We start from the raw sequence: 21166 nt of genomic DNA, 5'->3' as shown, positions 1-21166 counted from the left end.
CCAATGAAATTAATTAATTTCCTCGTTTGAAAACAAAAAATTGTCCATAGAAATTATTTTTTCCCCCTAAAATAATGTTGGATTCACCAAGATTTTATACTTTTTTTCAAAGGGGGGTTTCTTAAAGTTATCCCTGGTATGCGATCAAGGTAGTGCTAGGTTTGGGATTTTTACTAGCTTACCACATGCATAGGGTCAGCTCAAACATCATGTTTTTTTTCCTAAACATGATCTTATATGAAGGGGTTTCAAGGAAATGGTCAAAGAAGCTCACACAAATGATATTTCAGAGTATTAGAATACATAATTGAATGACATAGATATCGTGCTTGATAATGTGGATGGGGAGTTGGCGTACTTATCATTCCCTTGTCAATCAAGTACTAAATTCAAAGACCTAGGATGTGGAAACGCCTAATTGTGCAAATAGAATATTTGAATATGTTATTGGGTTGGTGGGTGGAATAAGTAGAAGCATCGATTTGCTCCTTTGTTTGGCCAAAATCAAGGAACTTGGAGTGGATGATTGGCATTTAGAATTCTTGTTTAAAAACCTAACTTAGCAGAAGTAGCATCTCCACCTTGTCCCTCTAAGGTCTAGAAGAGGGGCCAACAATCAAGACATAATGTTTGTACTCACTCAACATCTATCAATAGATACCAAGAATTTACAACCCAACACCTTTCTCGTGGCTTCATTTGTAAACATTGCAAACTAGTTGTGCCAACAAACTGAATGGAGAATCGCACTTATGATAGTGCCCAAAATGGTCATTTACTTCTCCTTAGTTGTACTTGTCAACCGAATATGAGTATCCATCTCATTCTACACTCTATCTACCCAAACTCTAAGATAATTTTGAAGCAAGAGCCGGATATGAGTATCCATCTTCTCATTCTACACTCTATCTACCCAAACTCTATGACAATTTTGAAGTAAGACAATTTTGAAAATGTCTAAATTATAATTTCACTACACTTTTGTCTACCCAAGGAAAATTGAAGAAGAAAAAAGACAAAATCATCTATAAATAGCGTAAAAATGTTGCATTTGTTTATCACCGATCATCGATAACTCCCAATCATTTGACATGTTTATATAAATCTAAATGCAATAAAAGGAAGTCTGAGCAAAATTGGGAATAATGACATTTTGTCCATCGCAAGTTGCAACATTATCAATTGTCCTTGTAATTAGTTGTGGTCGACATTTAAGATTCCTACATGGATTTAAGTATATAGATTGGATAATGCTTTTATCACTTTACATTTCATTTCTATGCCCTTTCTGTATTCATGTTTTGTAACTTTCAGAGCTTCATCCTCAACATAAGTGCAAGATATAGTCGAATGTATCTATGTGCTTCATATGATGTATCAAGGCTTAGGTTGTTTATCTATAAATAAAAAAAGGTATATAGATTGGACACTTGTCTCTATTTCGCAAACTTTCAGCAAACTCTCATTTCCTCTAGAATTCCAAACCCAGATAAAATTTGAGCCATTGATTGGGAATCACCCAATAGTAAAAAGTTATTAACAATGAAATGTTGGTTGTTTGATGTGTACACGTGGTTGTGATTATCAATACCATACTACAAGAAATTAGCACCATATCAAAACTTTAATGCCTTGACATTTGATGTGATGTTGCCTTAATTATTACGTTAATTATCATTTGGCATTGGCCCACCATAATGAGTATTCAGGGCAACTGGCTATTAATAAAATGTAGATTGAAAAACTTGCCAAATATATGTATACTTTCCAACATAAATAACAAAACAAAAGCCAAAATAATAACAATTTTTTACGAGTGAAAACATTTCACCAAAATAATTAATAAATATTATATCCTTCACCATAAAAAATATTGCCAACATGCATATATATTGAAGGTAGTGAAGAGGGACATATTGTAGAGACCAACATGGATGAGGTGAATATAGAACATGCAAGTAAAGAAATAGTAAATGTGGAACATTTCAAGAATTCATGGAACTTCTTTGGCTAAGGGTCAAAGATTGAGAGATATCTATTCTATCCAAATCTGTCCAAGGACAATCCCTACCGCATTTATTATGGTGTCAGAATCTCTGCACTCAACAAGACTTATCCTTGATGGGCTCATTTAGAGCCAAAAGATCCATTGCCCAATATGAAACTTTTTTATTCTACCAAAAAATAAAAATAGGTCTTAAATTGCATTCAATGATAATGATATTAATTACTTAAATGACGCCAAACATATTGTTGGCATAAATTTTACTATTAGAAAAACAAGGAAATAAAATATGAAAATAAATTTATTTATTTTATAGAAATGTAGCAAGTCTTTGGGGTAAGATATATTGGACAGATATTGGAACCCATGTAAACAGATTTTATATATATATATATAGAAACATCTATTGTCGACCTGTAATGAAATTGATCAAAATGTCAAAAATGTGAATAGTAATAAAAAATTAGGTATATGTGTAAAACAGAAAACAAATATGAACAGTGGAACAAGTCATGTCTTGTGTTAACAGTAACAGATTTCCACAATCCATTTGTAAAGTACTGAGTTTTCTGGATTCGATTGTGTGTGTTTATTTATCATCAACGTTTCAGATCACACTACATGATCCATCATCAGGATGAGAAAGTGCAGGATAGTAAGATGTCTTGTGTTGCTAATGATGATGGCTTTGATGGAAAAAAAACCAATCTAAAGCAACACGATGAGCTCTAACAACTGCTTTATAGATTGGCTTTGAACAGAAAAATGATAAATAAGACAAGTGAGCTTTTAAATGCAAAAACTACATATTTGATAAAAGTGCTGAAGAGAAGATTAAGTATTGAAGACGGTCCGGTTAAGCAATCTTGGGCTTTTAATGGCAGATAGCCAAGGTCTGAATGAAAATAAATAACCAAAAATATATTTAATTACAAAATATTGATGAGATAACACAAAGGTATTGTCTAATGTTAGAGGTGATCTAAAATGACGAGTGGGTCAAAATATTTTAATCCTCATTAGTGTGACACAAATAAAATTATAACAATTTTGGATGATTCAAATTATAGAAAGTTTTAGCATAAACCAATGGAAACCTTGGTATGTCAAAATTAGTAAACAATGAATCTGCAAAATTTATGTGCAATTTTATTATTATCGAAATTAGTAAATAATGAACCTGCAAAATTTATGTGCAATTGTATTATTATTATATCTATGTTGTATAATACAATTCTGTTCTCTGCGTGTGGATGTGCATGCCTCCTCCATGACTAATCTTTCCTACGCAAATGTAGCTCAACCTACTGGTGATCACCACCACCCTCCTTATCTCCATCATCTCTTCCAAAGGGGTAAACCCCTGCTTTCTTCTTTTTCGCCTGTTGCTATTTGTGAGTAAGGGTTTGAAAAGGAGGCCCACCTCAGTTATCATGCTCTCATCCATAGATTTAGTGATTTTGGCCTCCCTTTCCATATCTGAACAAATGGATTTTAGAGTCTTCTCGCTATGCCTTTTAGTATTTGGGATGGGTTTGCATGTCACGCAGAGAACATTATTTTTTTATAATCCTGTAAATTATAGGGTGCCATCCATAGAAACTCTACAGTGACCTAGAAAACTTTCATATTCATTGCAGGAAACACATTTTGACCTCCAGAATGCTTTTTGGACTCTTAAAAGACAGAATACTAACTGCTTTCAACAATAATTTTGTAAATTAAGCCATCTCAAGAAAAACTATAATTGAAATTTAGTGGAGAAGCTGATACAAGAAATAATAGATAGCAGCAACACAGTAGAATGGAAATCATCTTTCTAGAATTCCTTTTACATACACCATTCCCTTTTCCATTAGCCTGAGCTCTCTACGGAGCTGATCAACTTGTTCATCATCACCTTGTATGATGACATCTGCAGAAGATTCGTCATCAGCTACTACCATCTTTACTTTAATTTGTTCCTTACGTGATGCCCGTCTCCAATAATACACTCCTCTGCATATGAAAGTGCAATGTGTTTCAAAATAATGATTTGTCAGATCATGCAAGCCATAATTCTCAATCAAATAACACAACCGTTCTGAAAGAAGAAAAGTTCCAATAGTTCACTTACGCAAGAGGACTCAAGGCTGTTAACCAGTACCATTTGTCTCCAACATCAGGAACTGTAATAGTTAAAACAAGAGCAACACTTGCCAGACTTAGGCAAGTGCAAAATGTCAGAAAGAGTGCCTGTCCTCGACTTGGAACCATCATACCCTCAAACCTGCAAAGTACAATAGAGGATTTTTTTAAGACGAAATGGCCATCTGCAATGATGCATAGTCAAACAATATCTAAAGTTCACCATGTGCCTGAAAAAGAAATTAATATGATTGTTTCAAATTATCAATAGCATATACTTGGTTTATAAAAGGCTACTGAGAACAATATAAAGGAATACAACTGTAAGATACAATGATCACATTCTGATCTCATCCTAACATGAGAATTTGTTATCATCAACTTTCACCCATTCCTGCCACAGATTGCCAATAACCAGGCAACACTGAATTATTATTTATTGCTTTGTTGAAAACCCAGACAAAGATTTGTATTAGCATATTCTCATGAGTAATGTGGGAACTTGGACTTCTAAAAAGAAGTAATCCAGTATATTCCCAGTAACGAAGGCTGTATATACCCCCAACTTCACTTCTGAAATAAAATTTGAACCTGAAAATCCCTGTAGAAGATGCCTGAGATTAGGTGAGCATTGATTACACAAAACAAGTCAACCTCCATGCTCCCAATGGCTAATCTGCAATTGTCTGCCACTCATTCTGATCCATGTTAACAACCTTTTCTCATAAAAATGTTATGCTAATGTCCATCAATAATGTCATTATGTCATTACCAACTATGTACCCCAGCCCTGAAGCTATGGTAGACCAGTAGTGTCCTCTAGCAGAGATGAGAAATTAGGTAGTAGTTTTAAATGTTTAATAAAAAAAATATATGGAATGAAATGATAAAGGGTATGCATATAAGGAATGATTTGACCAGCAAATTATTTATCCATTAGGATAGATGAGAATCTGCCTACATTCATTGTTAAAGAAATGCAGTCTAACATAAAGATGCTTTTTCCACACAAAGATGCTTATTAATATATAATGAGAAAGCAGTACTTAAAATCAGTAACCAATTTCTTAACAAAAGAAAATACTTATATCAAGTGTAGTGACAGTACAAAAACCCTTTCCAAACAAGTGCCTTAGGAGCAACTTACAACCACCAAACCACAGGTGCTGTAAATGCTTAAAACTTATAAAGAGGACACGCTTGAGAATACAGAAAAAACCCATTCAGTGAGAAACTAGAAAAGTAGAGATCTGATCAAGTGCTAAGACAGTCAAAGAGAAACAAGAAAAACCTGGGACCCTTTAGCTGTTCTTTCTGGTGTAGCAGTGCTGTTTTGGTTGGTTTGGTCCAGCACACAATGACCCTTCATGTGCAAGCTCCAACCAGGTTGCCCTTCTTCTTGGCTGCAGGCATGTAAGATCTATTAGTCTGCAGAGGCGGCAATGTTGGTGAGATATGCCGGCTTTGGCCCTCTGGTAGGCCTATTGATAGAAATGACAAAAAGTAGTGAAACCCTTCCGAAGCTTGTTTATACCATTGAAAACTCCTCTCTGGTTCTCTTGGATACTTTCAGAGATTTGAATTGAATTCCTGTTTCTTGTTCTGCTGCTTCGAGACTCTTGTAAAGCCACTTAGGGTATCCGTGATATTGGCCAAGGCCAAATGAATTATCAATTATGATTTCAAAATGAGGTTGGTTTTCATCCTGGGGACTGTCACTAGCTTTAGCTATTTACTCTTTGTGTAGTCGTTTGAGGCTCCAAATAGCAGTTGTGCAGTAGTTTAAATAGGCTGAGGTTGGGAGAGAATTGAAAAATCCTTCATTCCAGGAGAATGAGGTAAAGTGAGGGTAGCTATTAGAAGTGACATATGGAGCAGATGACAGGAAGAATCAGATATGAGGTTGGCGTATGAGTAACTTTGCAGGTTGCACATGAGATGAACTAATACTTAATGGAGACAGAAACAGAATAAAAAGGAGAAAGGGGCTTCCTCTTTCATTTGATGTTGTCCTGGATGCCTCGGGCTTTTGTATGAAAGCAATAAATTCAACAATAGGGATGTCCTCATCTCTTCATCTAGTATTCTGGTAACTTCAGCAGCAGTTGCTTGATTGGATATCTCTTTAGAAGCCCGTTGGTGATATATTTGGATTGACAGGAAAAAATTCTTATAAAATAGGACTTCAAAAATTTATTGGTGGACTGAAAACACTTACAATGGCACAACAAGAGATATCCTGATGTAATCGACCATTAAATGATGACGAACTCTCTCTCTCAGCTATTTTTGTAATCAAATATTTGAAGGAGATTTTGTTGTGACTGCAGTGGAATATTTAGTAGTTTTGTTGTAACCTAGCAGTTTTTATTTATTAGGGACAGAATGTTGCAGTGATGACGGAAAGAATTTTGGGGTATGGGCAGGAAAATCATTAGAAAAGAACGTATATATTACTCAGGCCCAGCAACAAAAACACTTGTCCAATTTGTTGCAAATTATCCTTCTGCTGTTAGTTTATTTTAAATTTCCTGCTGACGTTTTTGATATGTGACTAGAGTATTCCTTGCAGATCAGACAAAAGCATCAGATCCATGTATGCAGTTAGCAAGGATATATGAACTCTTCGATGCCTATTCTTTAACCAAGTTTGAGCCTCCTACATTCTAGGTGACCAGGCCCCCCTATTTTGACTCTAAGACGTGTAGGTTCGGTCCTGATACTGGTCTTCTGCTGGTTCCTCCTTGGATACCTGCGGCTCTTCTGTAAAGATCCACAGGGAATCCAGGCACCCAGGCAGTATCCTGGGCATACCTGTAACCTGGGGAATACCCAGAAGGACCCTAGCATTCCTGCGGCTTGTGGGCCTTAAATATTTTTATACTCAAAATTTTTCCCAAAAAGCAAAAAATATATTCCAGAAAATTATAAAATATCAGAGGTTCATGGGATATTTGTATTCAAGTGCAACATTTCATGTTCTCCCTAATTTTACCAATTGTGAGTGCCATAATTGAGATCTACAGTTCATAAAATGACCTAACAATTGTCTCATGATATTCCAAAGAATTTTTCAGCAACTTCATGGAAGATTTATTCAAAATCAAACCACTCAAAGACATACATTCAACCCCAACTGAGAAGTATAATCTGGGTTTATGTGCTGTTCATTATACATAAATCAAATTACACAAAATATTATATCTTTCTTGACTTTAGTTCCTCTATAATAGGGAACCAGTGGAAATCACAGAAATTTTATGCTACAGTTTAGTGGACCATCTTTTATCCTCTTAAGTGTTTCTCATAATCGTGTCCTTGTAAGGCATGTAACTTACAATTTTGGAGCACTAATGCTTTTGAGACTCGAGTATTTCCATTTTCGCAAATGATAGATATGAGTTATTTAGATATTCTGTTTATTGGTGATAATGAGTATCACCATTCTTATAATGTTTTATTTTGAACATATATTATTTAAACAAAGCTATATATTCATTCCCATATTATACCCAAGGAGGAAAAAAATACATGCCGCCATATTACATTCCAATACCCATACCCAAACCCAAACCCAAACCCAAACCAGTAACGTAGCCTACATTGATGACAAAGCATAAGATATATCTTTCCTTCAACTATGAATGACTTGAATGTTGTCAGATATCTGTAGGTTGTGGACACCACTGCTTGGTGGCCTTATGCTCTAATTGGCCATACGGGAAGTTATATGGTATGTGAATAGTAAAAATACTGATCTCAACTTCCTAAAAGATGACAAGTGGGATTGGGTGACAAAGTGGTTGACATCTCAAATCAGCAACAATGAGTAACAACATGAGCTTCTTAATCATAACGATTTAGCATCATCAGCAGAACATCCTCTATCTGCAGCTTATTAACCATTCTAAGATTTTTTTTTTTTTCCATCGATCCTTTGTATTTTTCCTTTTTATTTTGTCTGTTTTCAACAGGAAACATTTACCAACAAAATCAGAAGATGGTGGGAAGTCTTTTGCCTAAAAAAAATATCTCCAGCATAAGGGTCCCATCTCCAAGATATGGGAAGGTATGGTTTACCATTGTTTTGATGTTTCAAATCAACCATAAGAAGGATCATGAATACAGACTTACAAACCTTTATGGGTAAAATATAGGAGAAGAAACATGATTGTAGTAAATGATGCTTGAAAATTCAATTCAATGCTTTTGAAAATATCAAATGACTGTGGTCCACCATTAAATGTCATGTCCCATTTTCTCATCAATCTAAGTCTGTCCAGGTCTGTACTTGTGTCTTCCCTGTTTTAATCTATTGTGTGTTTTCCCTTGTATGTCTTTCCTTCCAAGTCTGCTCTTCTCTTTTCCATGTCAGAGATTCAAACTTCTCCATCCTACCATTCTTTCCCTTTGCTTCCTATCTTGCCATTCCATTTGTCAATCTTCTCCATCCTGTCATGCCCATTGCTCAACTCTGGGCACCTTGTCCATGAGTTGAGTCTTACGCTTATACCTGTATTTCCATTTCCCTACTACCTTTCCAGCAAGTGATATATTGTTAATTTTTTGGCAGTAGTCTATTTTTGGTGTCACTATTCTCGAAGTAGAATCTTTCCTGCCCATCATCATTGTTCAAATTTGATGTTGCAAATGTATATGGTGACAAACTTATCTATTTGTAGAGGATATAGAAGGTTGAATGTTTTCATCCAGGATCATTACCTACACTTGTTTGAATTCCTTTCAGAATCCACTTTGGCTGCTTATGCTCAAGCACTGGAATACTTGGACAAAAACCCAAGCAAGTTTAGAGGGTAATCTCATACAGAGTTTGTACTTGGGCATTGGATTCAACTAGATTGCCATTCTTGTCGGTCAAATGCATATGGTGACAAACTTATCTATTGTAGAGGATATAGAAGGTTGAATGTTTTCATCCAGGATCATTAACTACACTTGTTCAAATTCCTTTCAGAATCCACTTTGGCTGCTTATGCTCGAGCACTGGAATACTTGGACAAAAACCCAAGCAAGTTTAGAGGGTAATCTCATACAGAGTTTGTACTTAGGCATTGGATTCAACTAGTTTGCCATTCTTGATGGTAAAAAACTTCACACAATCAAATCCAGAAAATTTTAACTCATTCTTGTCAGTGTCAATTGCTGTTGCAGTCAATGATATTGCAAAATTAATTGAATGTAACAGTCATTCTTGCAATAAGAAAGAGAATGGGATTTACACCTATTATTTGTTGTTCATTACAATAAGAAGATTCTGAGTTATTTTTCTTTGCTATCAGAGATGTAATGATATTGTTGACACATAAACAATAAAGTATGCCTGAGTTGTCTAAGGTCTGAGTGAATGCTAGGGCCATTAGTGTTGTACTTGTTATCTGAATAAGAATTGTTTGTGGAATGTTAAGAACCAGATTCACATAATTGTTTTGGCTTGGGACACTACAATGGTATCAAAGCTGTTGATTTTGCTAGCTTAAGTATTCAAGCTTCAACTTTGCGCATTTTAGTTTTTTGCAGTGCAATAACTGAGCAACCAGATATCACTTGAGGGAGATCAGGAAACAAAGTAATTCTGTAGAGTGTACACACTCAATCGTCTCCAATAGAACCCATTGCAAAGCATAAAGAGAGAGACAGCTGATGCAGAACAGTCAGACCAAAAGAAAGTTTGATATGATGGCACAACTGCTTCACAAGATGGCTGGTAATATGAACATGCCTAGACACCCAACAGGAGGAGCAAGTGCATGTAAGGGTAATAATTTGAATGCCACTCAGAGGCACACACAAAAGATAGTTCTTGTTTAGCTACAGAACCAACCTGGCCTACTTTTTTGAATGTCGATGCTCCAGAACTTTAAGCCCAAAATTCACTACTTGACAATATTAGGACTTACATTGTAAAATATCTCTCTTCCTAATGAGATCCAATTTCATTCGCCAAATATATTACCTTAAAGAAGTCCCAGAATGGTACAAACCTAAGCCTAGGCCGCAAGCATGACAGAGAGATGTGCAGCAAGTCTTGGGCAAGTTGATTCTCTCCCCCTATCATGGATCTAACAAATGCTCAGTCCATGCATGGGTATAGAAGCTAGACTGATGCAGGAGCATCTTGCATGGAAAAATTATTAGGAAAAAAAAAAAAAATTTGAAAAAAAAAATTGGAAAAAAAAAAAAAATTGTGGAGGAGAGAGAAAGTGACGAAAATTAGAGGAGAAATAATTAAAAAAATAAAAAGGGGAAAAAAGGAAAAAAGAAAGAAAAAGAGAATTTCTATTTTCGAGGTGCATAGGTGGCATAATAGAAAAAATAAAAAATAAATGGTTGTCATTCCATTTATCGAGGTGTGTGGGTAGAATTCTAGAAAGTTATGAATATTGTAGAAAATTGTGGTAGTTGTAGAAGGTTGTGGATAAGTCATGCATTGGGTGGTAAGTGCCTATTTAAGCAAGGCATATGAGCATTTCTAATCAAGCTCAAGGAGAAGCTTGAGGAGTAAAAGCTCGAGAAGGAGAAGCTCGAGAAAGAGTAGCTTGAGAAGTAGAAGCTGTGGAAGGTGAAGCTTGGGAAGGAAAAACTTGAAGGTGTGAAAGTTGGAAGGTGTGAAGGCTTCAAGGTGTGAAAGAGAAGGAGAAAGTAAAGAGCGAGTTTTCCTGAGTCTGTAGACAGAGCGTCGAATGTGAGGCAGTTTACAGCAGGATTGTGATGGACTTGTGAGTGTGTAGACAGAGCGCCAAATGTGAGGCAGTTTACACTTGGATCTTAGATAGAGTTTGTGAGAAGAGCTAGTGATTGCGGTTTAGAAACAAGGAGGTTGCTTGATGGCTTGCGAGCACAAGTTGAGATCTTGGAGGTTTTCTACCAGAGTGTGGATCTGGACTAGCTTGGGTTTAGATTGGATCTTGAGAGATCTTGTAGAAATGTTATTGTAATTGCTATTGGATTTTCAAGTATAATAAAATTGTATTCATACTGTTGCATTCTTGGTTGTGAGTTGGTAGGGTGGTGTGGCCCTTCGTCAGTGGTATCAGAGTGTACCTTCGTCAGTGGTATCAGAGCAGTACTCCATCAAGTGGTATTAGAGCGGGAGTTCCTGAGTGTACAAGCAGATCGCCGAAGTGTGAGGTAGTTTGTACCAGGACCTTGGTTGGGTGAAGTTTATCAGAGTGGGAGTTCCTAAGCGTGTAGACAGATTGCCGAAGCTGAGGCAATTTGCACCAGGACCTTGGGAGGACATGCAGATTGATCGATGGATGCGGAGATGGAAGACTAAACTTGTTGAGGCATGATCGTAGAGAGCTTGTGGATTGCAAATCCGTGGTCCTAGACTTGTGATGTGGTTCTTGATTGTTCGTGCGAGGTGGCAGGTTGTGATCTGACTTGCAAACAATTTGGTTGTCACAAGGAGCGTGGGAAGGATTTGTTGCAGAGGGTTTACGAAGATCTTGGGAGATGGCTCCAAGAGGATTGGACCCTAACATGATTGCAAAAATCCATGATATAGTGGAGAGGAATTTTTCTAAGATGATTTCTCGGTTGGATGCTAGATTGGCTGATCAAGCTAAGAAGGTCAAGGTGGAAGCGGATGGTTTTGCTGATCAGTTTGTGGAGCCTGATGCAGAACCTACAGAGCAACTAGAGGTTGTTGCTAAAGATATTCCTAATGTTGTTCATGTTGGGACAGATGTTGGTTTTCATGATCAATTGGTTGAGTCTAACATGGATATTGCGGAGCACTCGGTTGTAGATGATCTAGTTGATGTTGGTGGTGACTTGTATGTTGCAGAGCACTTGGTCGTGGATGATCCAGTTGTTGTTGGAGGTGAGTTATGTATTGCAGAGCATCTTGTTGCTGGTGTTGAGAGTTTGGCATGTGTTGATGGAGATCTACATGTGGCTGTTGATGTGGGGTTTGTTGCTATGGGTGTGAATTCACTAGTTGCTGATGTGGATGAGAGTTTTCTGTTGAAGCATTATGTTCAGTTTGTTCCTGGGAATGAGCATGATTGGATGGTTGAGATGCTGGTGTGGAGGATTTGCATGGTGGTTTTTTTGTCCCTATTGAGGTGGAAACCTTTGGTGAAGATGAAGATGGTGGTAGATCTTTCTTTTGGCGTCAAAGTGTGGGACACACTTTTCTATCTATCTGGGGAGTCTGATGCAGGAGTATCTTGCATGGGAAAATTATTAGAAAAAAAAAATTTGGAAAAAAAAAAAAAAAATTGTAGAGAGAGAAAGTGACGAAAATTAGAGGAGAAATAATAAAAAAAATAAAAAGGGGAAAAAAGGAGAAAAGAAAGAAAAAGAGAATTTCTATTTTCGAGGTGCATAGGTGGCATAATAGAAAAAATAAAAAATAAATGGTTGTCATTCCATTTATCGAGGTGTGTGGGTAGAATTCTAGAAAGTTATGAATATTGTAGAAAGTTGTGGTAGTTGTAGAAAGTTGTGGAGGAATTCTAGAAGGTTGTGGATAAGTCATGCATTGGGTGGTAAGTGCCTATTTAAGCAAGGCATATGAGCATTTCTAATCAAGCTCAAGGAGAAGCTTGAGGAGTAGAAGCTCGAGAAGGAGTAGCTTGAGAAGTAGAAGCTGTGGAAGGTGAAGCTTGGAAAGGTGAAAGCTTTGGAAGGAAAAGCTTGAAGGTGTGAAAGTTGGAAGGTGTGAAGGCTTCAAGGTGTGAAAGAGAAGGAGGAAGTAAAGAGTGAGTTTTCCTGAGTCTGTAGACAGAGCGCCGAATGTGAGGCAGTTTACAGCAGGATTGTGATGGACTTGTGAGTGTGTAGACAGAGTGTCGAATGTGAGGCAGTTTACACTTGGATCTTAGATAGAGTTTGTGAGAAGAGCTAGTGACTGCGGTTTAGAAACAAGGAGGTCGCTTGGTGGCTTGCAAGCACAAGTTGAGATCTTGGAGGTTTTCTACCAGAGTGTGGATCTGGACTAGCTTGGGTTTAGATTGGATCTTGAGAGATCTTGTAGAAATGTTATTGTAATTGCTATTGGATTTTCAAGTATAATAAAATTGTATTCATATTGTTGCATTCTTGGTTGTGAGTTGGTAGGGTGGTGTGGCCCTTCGTCAGTGGTATCAAAGTGTACCTTCGTCATAGACATATACGTGACCATTAGACAAATGAACAAATATGAAGCAATCAAGTTTTCCACCTTGGATCTGGATGGTATTGTTCACAAGTGTAAGTAGTCAAGGTCACAGATCCATCACCTCATATGATTGATTCTGCGAACTTTTGATTGAAAGGCCTCTGATGCCTACTTCAAGGATTTGACTCAGTTCAAAGAGTGTGGTTCAGTGTAGAAACATGTACCAGAGTTTCAAAAGTTGATGGTGCAAGACATCATAAATAAAAGATTGACTATACTCTTCAATGAAGGATTAACTGAATATCTTATGAGGCTAGTCAAGGCTTTTGAGACACTTAGCCTACAACAGGCCATCAAGTGGGCTTTGGTGTTGGTGACTACCATGTTGTAGAATAAGTTCTGGGCCAAACAAAATCTTCATTCCAAAGAAGCCCTTTCACAAATGTCAAAAGGCCAAGAGTTTCCCATCAAGACCAAACAGTGTTCAAGGAATGAACTGAAAAGAAACTATATTTGAACTACAAGGAGCCAATGTCACCTAAACATAGATGCCTTGAGAAAGAACAAGTGGATTACATTGAAATAAGGTCTGATGATGAATCGAGACCTAAGGAACCCAAACCAAAAAGTAAAGAACCCCAAGAGGACATGGGAAAAGAAGATCAACTAAAAGAGGACGAGGTCATTTTGGAAGGCACTCTTGCCATGCTCTCTGGTACTCCAAGATACAGCATGGAATTCTACGAGGTCAAAGGGTAACTACACCCATTGACATCAATGTCACTCATATCTTTATTAATGAGGGACTGGCTGCCAAGAAAGGCCTCAAGTCAAAGGACTCTGAAGGGTTTAGTGTTATGGTAGCTAATGGTTTCACCATCCAATGCAACAAAGATCTACCAGAGAAATCTGAATCCAGGAGAATATAATATGAAGGATGACTTCTATGTTGTCACCACAAGAGACATGGATATGATGCTAGGTATATAGCAGCTAGACCCATTATGAGAGATAACACAAAACTTCCAAAAGGAACCAAAGTAGAAGCCAACAGGAAAAGAAGAGGTACTATGGAATGACAGAAAAAGCACAAAGGACTATCAACTAAGAGAATGCAGAGGATATTCCATCACAAGCAAGCTACATGGGCAGCTCGATGTCTAGTGATTGTAACACAACCACACCGAAGGAAAGAAGGCATATCATGTGGATGTACATGGTATCTTAGACAAGAACAATAAATTATTCAGTAGCATTTCTCAAGGGAGACTGCCAGATGGATGCTTTGAGCAAGTGAATGAATGGAGGAGGGTGCTAAGCCTATCATTATTACTCCAACCACAATTTTAGGAGATATAGTGAGGAAATCAAAAAAGGCCTTTGAGGAACTATGGGAAATGGGGCATATCAGACCCAGCTCAAGTCTCTTTCCTTCCTCTATGGTTTTGGTGAACAAAAAGAATGGTGTAATGCAAATGTGCATCACTTACAAAGCACTGAACAAGAAGACTATCAAGGATCCATACCCCATTCCCAGAATTGATGAACTGATGGATGAGCTTCACACTGCAGTCTATTTGCCTAAATTATATCTCAGATTGGGCTATCGTTAAATTAGAGTCCAAGAGGCAGAAATGCACAAGACAGTTTTTCACGAGGGACATTATGATTTTCCAGTCATGCCATTTGGTTTGACAAACATCCAACAACTTTCCAGTCATGTATGAATCAATATTTCCACAAACAACTAAGAAAGTTCATTCTTGTCTTCTTTGATGGTATTTTGATCTCCAAATAAACATGGAAGGGGCATCTATGACAAATTGATAACGGATTGGGAATTTTGGAAGCACAAATGTAGTTTGCCAAGGAGTCAAAGTGTGAGTTCACTATGGTAGAGACCTCTAGGTCACATCATTAGTGCAAAGGGAGAACAGGTGAACATGGAGAAAAAAACAGCAACATAAGACTAACCTCCTTGAGGGAGGTTGACCATCTATAAGGATTCTTCAACCTTTACAGCTACTATAGGTGATTACTTGGCTGTTTTCCCCAACTAGCCAAGAACTTAATTGACCAACATGGACAAAGGATGCACAACAAGCATTTCACAAACTAAGAAAGGTAAAAATCACATGTCCTATGTTAGCAACTCTAGATTTACACCTTCCTTTCACATTGGAATGTAAGGCATCAAGGGAAAGGATTGGGGCCATGCCTATGCAAAACATTCACTCAAGTGCTTTTGAGAATTGGAAGCCCACAAAGATGGAAAGACAGTTCTCCATTTATGATAAAAAAATGCTGGTCATCATTCATTAATAGGTCAAATTCAAGTGCACTTGTTGGGTGGCTGACTTGTGGTCAAAATGGAACCCAATGATTTGAGATATTTTCTTAATCAGAAGAATCTGAATGAGTGACAATAGAAGTGGGTGAGCAGTTTCAAGCATATGATTTTCAAATTGGGCAGATCAAAGGACAAAAGAATGTTATTGTTGATGCCCTGTCCATAATTTTGAATATATATTGAATGTCTCAGATCTCTGCAGATTGGAAGAATGAAATCATAACAAAATATACCAAGGCCACATTCGGAATTGATGTATTGGAAGGGCAGTTGTCAGATGAGAAATAAACCATCTGTGATGAACTCATTCTCTACGAGGAAAAAGAGCACTTGGTGCTCAAATCAAGGATGAAAGGGAAGATTTTGCATGTAGTTCAAGACAGTGACAGTCCCTTGGTGGGCCATCTTGAGCATTTCAAGACCTACAAACAAATCAAGGAAAGGTTCATTTTGAATTGAGTCAAGGATGATATCTTGCCCATATGTAATGACCCCTAATAGGGTTGGTCTTAATTTTCTCACAAATTCCCAATTAGGGTTTAGAGTACATTTGTTTCATTCCAAGAGAATTCCAACTCTCTATCATCATCATATGTATAGACAATAATTGACTTATAATACATACATAAGCCTTATTTTTGTAATCTTCTCCTAATGACTAACCCTAAGGTGGATGGTTGAATTATTGTTGCTCAAGTGTGGAAACAATCAACTTGAGGCTCCCTCGTGGTTCTTACTCGTATTGGAACTCGTGCCCCAAAGTGATCGAATTACTCTTCCCCTATGCAAAATCCCTATCCACTTAGTTGTGTTTATGAGTGATTAAAGAATTAACTTAGTATATATTATTATCTTTATGTCACATATATATTTTTGATATAATGCTTTTGAATAACTACCGAAGCTCAAAATATATTTAGAAATTAACATGTTTAATCTCAACTCCTTACTTCTCTCCTAAACTCAATGCTAGGAAAGCGTGGAATTACTTGTCATAGAGTGCTTGACACCGGTACATTCTCTGCCTTTCCCTACACAACACCATCTATCAACTTTGAGATATAGTAAGCGATAAATGAACAAACTATACATATACCAATACCTCTTGTATTATGAAAATATAAATATATTAATACGATATATAACATATATATGATTATGATTTCACCATTATTAACATGTTTGTATATATAATCCCTTATTGTTATTGAATGTAACTAAGAAGTAGGTTAGGGGTCATTCCCCTACCTGATTTAAACTAGAAGATGTCGGTGCATCAATCCATTGTAGTCATTGAATATCGTGTACACGGGCTAATGTTATGGGCCTACTCCTTAGGGGGAGCAGTCACTGTAGTGAGTCAGTCAATATAGTAAAGAAGTACAGGGAAATGAAGCAGTCAAGGTTTGCAAGTTCATGGCTAGTCAGAGTGTTTGGCACCTTTGGCATTGTTGTCAAAGGGAGAGAGAGAGAAAGCAAGTAAGTAGCAGTAAGAGCACGAGCAAGAGAAGAATACAAATGGCAGGGGGAGAAAATGTGCAAAGAGTTCTGCAGTGAGAGTGAAGAAGACAGTAAGAAGATAGAAGATCAGTGAAAGCGGGAGCTTCCTACATCTGCCAGAGTATAAGTGTTGTTAACTGATTGAGAAGCAGAAGTTTAGAGGTGTTGTCGTCAATGCTAAAGGGGGAAATTGTTGGCATAACTGATGTAGTGATGGTAGGAGATGTTTGGAGTTGTCATGATACAAATTTGGTTGCATAATGATCAGTTATTGTGTTATCATTGATGTCAAAAATTGACCTAGTGTTCCTAGCATGTTGATGTAATGGTCCCAACCCAACCCAAACTGTAATACTGGTGCTCTAACTGATATTTTGTATGTTTGATAATTTTCTGATTTTTAAAAGACATATACTTTGAAATTGGGTTTCAAAAACAAATGAAAGACAAGGAACAATATTGCAAAATGACACTCTCCCAGAATTTATTTGCTTGAAATGAAATTACAATTTTAACAATGTCTTTCAGAATTAAAATAACTGTCAACAACCCAAAACCTGATTGCAATTCGAATGCTCCTAGTATGAGCTGTAAGGAAGACAATGACCCCAGATTGAAGATGCAAGTGTCCAATTCAGACATTGACCCAGCCAACCATAGTTGATATTTCCTTAATTATTGCTGTTGATCAGGAACATGGCTCCACTGTATAACTGAAATGGCAGGACTGAACCAATTCGGGAACCCTTGATGCAAACGCTGGTGTGTTGCGCCTGAGTTTCAGACCCACGCGATGATATCAATGGATGTCAAACGATTCCAGTTGCTGATGCTGACACAAATCCTCTCATGCAGACCACAATTTGCAAGCAATGAGGCCATCCTTCATAGAATATAGCCTCCAATCATGAATCGCTGCCCAGGCTTTTAACGACAGACTTAGGTAATGCAGACTTGTTCTCCAAATTAAAATTGCAGCTCCAGTAAAATAATTCACCAGCTATTAATCTCAGAAAATAAACCTCTCCTCCAGACACAGTGAAATACAGTAGAAGGAGATCAGACAAACTGTCATACAGCAGCAACAATTTGCAATATTGCCTCCAGAGATTCTCACAAATTCACAAACCCTACAGAATTCAATAACTCCCAGCTACAGGAGACACATTTAGGGAGATATAATAAATATTCAGAGTATCACAAATCACTATACCTCAGCAGTGAATTGCCCTCTGAACTTGAAAGCCTTATACCATAGCAAGGGCGAAGAAATCAGAATTCGGGAAAAAGCCACAAAGGCAAAAAAAGAAAATATATATTCAAGTGTGTTTTTCCCTATGTTACCCAGAAATGTGTTTCCTGCCCTAAGCCTTGAGTTTCGGAAACCGTACCCGTTTTGGGGACTTGGGGACGGCCAGAAACGTTTCGAAGCCGTCCCCACCCAAGCAAAAAAATCGGAAACCCGTCCTCGAAAATTCGGAAACGGTCAACGCGTTTCCAGATGGTGTTGACCGTCCTCAGGACTCCGTAGCTATTTCCTATCCATCCTGGGGACTGCTTGAAGTTTCCAATTTTAAAATAAAATTCAACTTTAAAAAAACATTACTAGTGATATGCAATTTTTTATTGTTTTCCCCTGGGGTGTAATAGAGAAAATATTAGATCACACTCTACCTAGCTGCTGTTCATGATTAGTTAAATATTTAGAAACATAATAGTAATCCGAGTTTAGAAACAAACAATAATCTTAGTATCTGCCCAGAAAATTTCACTATTAAATTGTTAATATACAGTACTTTTATTGTTTTCCCAGGGGTACAATAGAGAAAACATTTCACACTCTACTTTACGTAGCTATTATTCATGATTAGCTAAATATTTTATGCTAAAGTTTCATCTTTTGAAGCTGTTATAGTGTAATATCTTCAAATAGGGATGCTAGGAAAAGGGCACAAACATTCTGAATATTTATTTGCATTCAAATACGTCAATTACAGCTCAGATATTATGTCAGAATCATATCTGAGTTTATCAACTAAAGACAGTTTTTTAGATTATATTCTGAGTTTAGAAACATACAATAATCTTAATATCTGCCCTGGAAATTTCAGTCTTGAAATACAACTTTCCTTACTATCTCTAAGATAAAATAGAGATGGATATGCAGATTTTGATACTCGACTTGCCCAGAAGTCTGCTATCGAAAAAACATAAATATAGGGTTTACACATATCAAACATGAAAAGTCGTCCTTGAAATGATGGCCAAGTTATAATGGCCCAAAATGAAGGTTTCAAATCCTAGTGCAATTAATTACAAAGGTGCTGAAACGCAGCACCAAATTAAGTTGCTCAGGTCAGCTATAAAATCGGCTAGCTAAAAATGTCTTTCAACAATATATATATAGCCGTCCCCTGTCGTCCCCTATTTCAGCCAAAAAAAAAACCATCCCGAAAACCCGTTTCCTCGTCCCCCTGTCCCCCCGTCCCGGAAACTCGGGGTAACATAGGCTTTTCCCATGAAATGAGCTCTCATTTATAATCTTTCATTGGCCCAAAATTTCCTAAAAAACCTCCACTTCAGAAATTGTGGAAGTTTCCCAAAAGAACTCAACACTAGAAACTTTCCAACACACTTTTTAGAAATATCACTTAATGTCATTATTATAATAATATAAACAATATTATAACAATGTAACTTAATAATTAATGAATAAATAAGAGCTCATACAATTATTAACTTAATTTACTACAAGTGACGACCAATTGTCGAAGCCACCCACTACTCTGCCAAAAATAGAAATTGCCAAAAATAGACCTACTAAAAATAGTAAATCTACAACTGGGACCCCCAAAACACCCTGTCAGCTCACGAGGGTTGTTATGATGAGCTAACTCCATCAACTGCATAAATCTACCAAGAACGGGGACATTACGGTTGAGCATAAATGTGATGAATAAGGTGTTGTAGTAGTGTTAACGATTGTTATCCTTATGGGAGACTTAGGGGTGTCTCTGCCAGTCAAATGTATGACTGCTACTCTTGATGTAAAGATTTGAGTAAGTTATGATTGGATGAAAATTGACAGTGCAACCACTAGAACAATTAGTGGCAAGCAATAGGTGTTTTGATTGTTGTGTCCAATCTATGAAGAGTTAAGTAGAACAGTTACAGAAGAAGGTGGACCATGGTCCATAGATGTTGTGGTTACAACCACAACTCATTTGGGTGACCGGTGAGAAAGTATCATAATAATAAACAGAGTTTCTAGACAAAATGTTTGTGTTCTTGAGTTACTGATGGTGGATCGAGGATCGGTGACTGATAAGAATGATGGGGTCAGTTTGGTTGAGTTGGACACAATGTGGTGGCATGTCTTAATGTTTGAAGGTGATGATCTGGCATTCCAGTGATCGATGCAAGCGTGTCATGAAGCTCCTAGAAGCATTTGTCTAGTCAAAATGTGTTTAATTGTTCTTCATTAATTGGAATGTAAAATTAACCGCGGGACAACATGATATAGGATATTTGTTGTGTGAATCAAGATGTGTCTTTGGGTGTGTGGTATGCGATCAATGCATTTGAAAGTCAAAGTGAAATGTGTCAAGGCAAGTTTAAGGAGATGGATTGTTTAGAGTTTGAAGAATATTATATCTTTGATCAAGGTGAAAAGAATTGTGTGTTGATCATATGGTGGCCATAAGTGTGAACATGTAGTTGAGCCAAAAGATAGTTGGTCATGAAGTGAAGAGTTTGTGTGTGCTACATTGGATCTGATTAGGCAAAGGAGGTGTTGTTCTATAGATAATTCAGCCTATTGTTCCCTAAAGGTTGCAGCAGTAAAATCCCTTGAGTGTGGATCCTAATAGGTCCTTTATTGAAAATCCTTTAATAGGGTGGCACTAAGTCCTCTAACAAGGCTATTCTTGACAAGGTAAAGCTCCTAACAAGGCTAGAGGTAAATCCATTGATCGGGTGGCACTTAATAGTGTCTTTGTCAACTCCTAATAGGGAGTACTTCAAAAGACTGCACAATTTGTGGGTATTAATTCCCATC

At 37.1% G+C, this 21166-nt stretch overlaps 1 protein-coding gene across 1 annotated transcript in view; it reads right to left on the bottom strand.

Annotated features, from left to right (window-relative positions):
* Positions 1-3717: 3717 nt before the first annotated feature.
* Positions 3718-21166, bottom strand: part of CCB1 (cofactor assembly of complex C) — a 55864-nt gene continuing 38415 nt past the window's right edge. The window contains exons 3-4 of the mRNA XM_089805394.1: positions 4122-4274; positions 3718-4003 (exon numbers count right to left, since the gene is read on the bottom strand). Of these exons, the coding sequence (XP_089661520.1) occupies positions 3817-4003; positions 4122-4274 (340 nt within the window). The 3' untranslated portion in view covers positions 3718-3816. The remainder of the gene's footprint in view (positions 4004-4121; positions 4275-21166) is intronic.

Source organism: Cupressus sempervirens, chromosome 10 (genome assembly GCF_028749045.1).
Source record: "Cupressus sempervirens isolate cs-2001-9-10 chromosome 10, ASM2874904v1, whole genome shotgun sequence".
NCBI lineage: Eukaryota > Viridiplantae > Streptophyta > Pinopsida > Cupressales > Cupressaceae > Cupressus > Cupressus sempervirens.
Note: the sequence above shows the minus strand (reverse complement) of the source record. Positions and strands in the feature narration are given on the sequence as shown.